A 6,000-nucleotide genomic window follows, 5' to 3' on the forward strand; every position below is an offset into this window, starting at 1 on the left:
AGAATTTAGCACATTCTATTGGCTGAGTGGGAATTATTTCTAAGGAGCCAAAACACATTTATTGATTCCTTCACTTTAGCCTATTCCTGCAGATAAACATCTCTCCAAATATAAATCTTGTTTACTGACATCTTTCTCTAAAGAGCATACCTTTGCTTCAGCACATGAAATCAATTTGAATGCAGTCATCTCAACTCCCTTCTACCTCTTTGGGTTACAGAGAAACAAACAAAAGTGTCATAAAAGCATTTCAAAGAACTTCTGCCAAGAAAGCCACCTCCCAAACAAACTGCAGTTTATGCTGCTCTGAGCAGGAACTGGAAAGGCTGGGCCAAATTGTCAACACAGAACAAAGTGGGGTTACAAATCCTGTCTTTTATCTTGCAACACACACACACACACAATATTTGGGTTATCTTTATTTAGCCCTTTAGTGGCAAGCTTCCCAATCACTTGAAAGCAATTAAAAGGGCAATAATTAACATGCATTTACTTTCCTATAGAAAACAACTACAGCAAGCTGTGGCAGCACTAAGGTAACTATACATCTGTGGGTTACAGTTTATTCCCTTTTAAATTTCATGGCATTGTGCCTTGAATAGGAGGTCTATCATTAAAGAATATTTTGCTGGTACCTCTGGTCTTTCATCTAATGCTTAAAACAGCCAGCTTTTACTTAGATACAAAGATACCCTCTCTCTCCTATGGCATTCCGTGTCTCTCTCTCTCTCTCTCTCTCTCTCTCTCTCACACACACACACACACACACACACACACACACACACACACACGATAAAACAAAGCTGGGGAGAATTTGTTGCTGCAAGATGAGAAATCGAATCCTTGCCTGGCTCAGGTGCTTGCTATTATAAACTATGACTAAGAGACATGAATTTCTCTATGATGCAACTCTCAAGAGAGGGAGCATTTTCTCCAGGCCTCTCTTAAACCTGCTCACTCGCCAGTGACTAATGCTCTCTAGAGCTGCCCTGTGCTGCTCACATTTCATCAGCCGGCTTTGTCCTTGATAGCTCTGCCTGGACCATAAAAGCTCCCAAACCTGTTGAGGACAGCCCGGAAAGATCAGTGCAAAGCTAACCATGCCCTTGCCAGCCTCGAGAGCCATCTTTTGAGTTTCCCCACTGCATTTATTATCTCAATGATAGGCGCACTTAATGACCATTTGAAGAAAAAGTTTTTACTCCTGTCTGAAAGATAAAGTCCTGACAACTATGCAAAACACAAGAGTAAATCAGGTCACACTGTGACCACCCAGTGTCAACCTAGAAGTAGACACAAAATTGACAACATGTTGGGTGAAGCCACAATTAACTGGAATCGTCCATTAACTATTTTCTGCACCTTTAAAAGAGAAAAAAGTGTCAGACTCATGATCTGCATCAAGGACTTAATTTATAAAACAAACAAACAAAACACTGTAAAATAATGTCTGGTTAGAGGATGTTAAGTCCAACATCTTACATATATAATGTAAACTGTTTTTATAATTTTGAGCTTGAAGCCTTGCAGTATTCTTAGGCAAAAAGAAATTTAGGATGAAATTATGTTCAGGAAATCTTACCTGCCATAGAATAAAAGCATTTTAGAAATAACTCCAATAAGGAATGAAACAAAAGTTTCGAGGGTTAGCTTTGAATTATTAAAAGAAACGAAATGCACTCCATGTCCAAATAGGCTGGTGACGGCTGAAAAGAGTCTTCCAGACATGGATGTGCCCAGACCAAACATTTTCAGAACAAATGTGCCACCACCAGAAAGGTACTTACAGTTATCAGACTGGAAATCTGGGACAAACTGTTCATCATCAGGAACTTGTGCTGGAAAAGAGATTTTTATTTTAGACCTTTACGTTTTATTCAAGAGCACAGCAAAATGTTTGATATAGAAAATCGGACAGCCAAGAAACTTGCCTTCAGCTAACCAAGCCTCTTGAAGTTGACTGAGATCCTGAAACAACTCTGGAATTGAAAACAGAAGACACCAGAATGAGAACTCCTGTGCCCAGGAGGGCAGGGAGGACAAAGTCTCCGTGCTGCTCTCACAGGGACGCCATTTGAAGAAGCCACAGAGCAAAGGGAAAGCTTCACTACCTTCAGAATCATGGGCCAGATCTGTGTCCAAAAACTTTCTCTTTCTGTCAATCACAGGCCGCCCTCGACATTCCTCTGATCGAGATTTCTGCAAGAGGCCAAGAGACAGTGAAGGCTCAAGGGAAACACACAGGTCAAAAGGGAGCTGTGCCACTCAGCCAATAAGGAGGAGACTAATATTCGAAGAGGGAGAACAAAACAAACCAAAGCCACATAAACTTACCCCTGGGACCATAAAAGGGACTTGCTGATCATAAAACCCATCCATGGTGCTTCCAACGCCTCGAATATCACTTTGAAAGGTTTCAGCATTGAGTAATTTCTGGGGGGAAAGGGGTCCTCCTGCAATATGAATTTGGGAGATTTTAACTGAGGGGTGGGGAAGAAGAGAAAGGAAGTAATTTTTACTGCTCTTTCTTTAGGGCCTGTGCAAAATCACTACCTTTTCCCGAAGTACTTAAAGCCCACTCAGGGTGTAAGCTTTACAGGCTAAAGGTGTGCTTGATTAAGGGCATCAAAAGTTCCTAGTGTACTTAGTGTCAAATCCATTTACCAGCTATGCTTCCCTCTCTTTCTTATCATAAACATCCTAAATTTGCTACTATCTGTTCCCTATAAAAACAAAAAACAAAGCCCCTTATTTTCATTATAAGAGGATGATTTCAAGATTCTCTCCAATACAAGATTCTCCAGGGCATTTGTAAAGTTAGGTCTTTCTTTTTTTCTTTCAAGAGATAATTTAATTTTTGACAGTACAGTGACAGGAAGTAGAGAAAATGGGTTTAAGCATTCCAAATTATTGGCAATTAAGAAACTGACATACATAGTGTTTCTAAAAGTGGTTTGTAGGTCAGTGGTAAGATACTATATATAGTTCCAGGAATATATCGATCAGAGATATACTTATTTTCACACAACACTCTTTTAAAACCTAATTCTTCTGTCCAAACAGATGTAGTGTCTGTAAAGTCACAAACATTCCTATGGCAACCTAACAGAGATATCTGTGATATCAACTTCTAAAATAAATAAAATAGCTGTGAAAAGTAATGGATCAAGGAAACCAAATTCCACCACACTTATTTTAAATGTATCCCTACCACAGACCTTAAAAGCATTAAAAGCAAAAGATTTTTTTTTTTTTTTTTTGCTGTAAAGAAAATTCAGTTTGTTTCTTATAGTGAAGCCAATTTCCCCCCAAACTTGCCAAAAGATAAAATTAAACTTGTTTAGGCACTGTCAAGTCTTGGAGCTGGGAAGATAGGTTGGGGGTCAAAATGGAAAGGAGGGGACTTTTTCTAATTCGGGAGGAATAAAGTAACAATTTTAGGAAGGTACTACCATCTTCCCGAACCCTTTGTTTCATTCTCCAAATAGAAATGCAGTGAAATCAGCAGAATAGAGAAAACAGTAATTTCATTTACCCCAGCTCTAAACAGAGCAAAATGCCTAAGGATAATGCTTTTGTTTACCTCCTATACAAATTTTAAATAGGGAACTTCTTCTCAGTGGGCAATTCCGTGCAGCTTGTTTTGCATTTTGTGGATAATATTAAATTTTCTGAAGTAAGGAGGATACAAGAGAACCCTTCACGGCCAACCTCCTCTCAGCACTCTGGCCCAAGGAGTCAGGAATTTTCAAAGTCAAAGAGAAAGGGGGCGAGAAGTAAACTGCACAGTCCATAATTTCCTAGAAAAACACTCCGGCTAGCTTGCCTGCAAGCCTTCCAAACAGCGCTGAACTCCGAATAAAGCCTCCTTCTCAAATGCCACCAACCCCGTCTACACAACCTGAGAAGCATCCGCAGTGAGTGGAGGGACACGAAAATGCGTCCTCTCTAACCTTCCCCATCTGTCAGATTAAATCGTGACCTCAGAAATTCCGTCAGTGTCTAGGAGGGAAGGGGAGCACCGCGAAGGGCTCGGCGGGAGACCTATTTCAGAGCCTCACGATGAACTATGTTGCGACACGCTTCACCACGAGGAAAAAAAAAAATACCTTTTTAAAAATGAAAGACAGAAGCTTTGCCATCAGCGAACCCGAAAGAGGCATCGAGGATTTTTTTAAAGCAAGCTCTCAGAGTTCGAGGGCTAGGAAAATCTTGTTCAAAGTATAGGGTTGGTTGCTTTTTTTTTTTTTTTTTTTAAGCCTAAGGGAGTTTAAGCCACTTCCTTTGTGGTCCCCCCTTCCCGGTGCCCCCAGGAAAACTTTCACGCGGCGCAGCGGCGCGATCGAGGCCCCTCCCCCGCGGCGCGCAGCGGGCCTGGTTTTATGAATGGGAGAGCGAGCCGCGGCCGCCGCAGCAGGTAAAGGCTGTAACTGGATCCCTCGCGCTGGGCCCCATTCACAAAACAAGACACGCTTCCACCCAATTCCCAGCCTTCCCCATTCATGAAAACTCCTTCAGATGCGCCCCCGCCCCCACACCCAACGCACGCCCAGCCTCCGACGCAGGCCCCTCACCCCAGCGATTTCGGAAGAAAGCTCAATGCTTCATTCACAAAAAAGGGAAAGGAGGAAAAAAAAAAAAAAAAAAAAGCTGCAGGGAGCCGCGAGCCAACGAAAGAAACCCGCTTCATTCATAAAGTCATCCACATTCATAAAACCGAGCCGCGGCGCCCGGCGCTATCAACCGCCCCCAAAGCCCCGCGCCCCCCAAACCTCCAAACATCTCTCCTTGGCACCCCTCCTCAACCGGGAGTTCGGTTCCCTCCGGGGGTCTCCTCTCCTCTGCAAATGCAGACAGATCCCTAACCCAGCGAGAAGCATCTATCCATCCCCCCCCCCCGCACCCGTTTTCTCCTCCACTATCCCCAGGCCGCTGCTCTGATGCTCCCCGATTTCTCGAGAACCGCGATGCAGCCTGACGCCCTCGGGCTGCTGGGGGTGGGAGTTGGGGGACTGAGTGTCCACTTGCCACAATCTGAAACTTGCAAGGCCTGCGTAAGTTCCTGGCCAAGCCCCAACCCCTCAGGCTGCACATGCCTGTGTCACTTAACCCCTCCTGGTGCTTTGGGGGGCATCACCTCTCAAATATTTCCCTTCAAGCTGCTTCCCGCCCCCTCCTCCCCACTGCAAAGCTCCGCCGGGCGTCTCTTCTCGCGAGCCTCCAAGTCTCCTCCGGGCTCTCAGACCTCCGGAGATTGCAAAGCCCCGCAACTCCGAGCCCCCCCATCTCCACCCGAGAGCCCCCGCACCCCGCGCCCGGGCGCGCCTCCCCGCGACGTGCGGAAACCCGCTCTTGGAGCGCTCCCGAACCGTTAGCCACCCCCACCCTACGCCTCCCACGAACCGAACCGGGCCGGGCCGGGCTGGGCCACGGGAGAGGATGGGGCGGCCGGCCCGGGGAGGGGGGGGGCGCTCAGTCCAGATAGAAAGTGCACCCGGACTTTGAGGATTCTGAATCAGCCAGTGAACTCTCGCCAGCTGGGCCCTTCGGTCCCGTCCCTGGACACCCCCTCCGAGGCCCCCCTGCCTCCTCGACGCCCCCTCACCTGAGGCAGCCGCTCTCCTCCCGTTGCAGCGGCCCCGGGGCGCAGGCGCGCTCACGCACGCGCGCACCGGGCCTGGGCGCCTGGGCGAATGGCTGGGCCGAACCGCTCCGGGGACGCTGAACCGCTCCGCGCACCAGCGGCTGGACTCTGCGCCGCAGCTGCCAACCAGGCTGGAGCGCTGGCCCGGCCCCCCGGGGCCTGCTGCTCCGCCCGCCGCCATTGGCCGGCGGGCCTAGCTCAGTCTGGTTCTCATTGGCCGGAGGCCGCTCCTGCGCCTGTCCATCACGCCTTGTTTACCCTGTCTGCGGGCAAATCCAGCCAAGCCGCCCCACCAACTCCAGCCCCCATTGGTCAACACCGCGCCCCTCCCCGCCCCCTCAGGGGTCTGTTTTACA

The 6,000-nt window shown here is 47.5% G+C and overlaps 1 protein-coding gene across 1 annotated transcript in view; it reads right to left on the minus strand.

The window, feature by feature from the left end:
* The window catches only part of ETV5 (ETS variant transcription factor 5), a 59,321-nt gene extending 53,580 nt beyond the window's left edge, over positions 1-5,741 (minus strand). Inside the window, exons 1-5 of the mRNA XM_077879991.1 lie at positions 5,606-5,741; positions 2,335-2,453; positions 2,112-2,199; positions 1,932-1,979; positions 1,788-1,838 (exon numbers count right to left, since the gene is read on the minus strand). Of these exons, the coding sequence (XP_077736117.1) occupies positions 1,788-1,838; positions 1,932-1,979; positions 2,112-2,199; positions 2,335-2,379 (232 nt within the window). The 5' untranslated portion in view covers positions 2,380-2,453; positions 5,606-5,741. The remainder of the gene's footprint in view (positions 1-1,787; positions 1,839-1,931; positions 1,980-2,111; positions 2,200-2,334; positions 2,454-5,605) is intronic.
* Positions 5,742-6,000: the final 259 nt, after the last annotated feature.

The sequence above is a fragment of the Canis aureus genome, chromosome 31, assembly GCF_053574225.1.
Source record: "Canis aureus isolate CA01 chromosome 31, VMU_Caureus_v.1.0, whole genome shotgun sequence".
NCBI classification, from domain to species: Eukaryota; Metazoa; Chordata; class Mammalia; order Carnivora; family Canidae; genus Canis; species Canis aureus.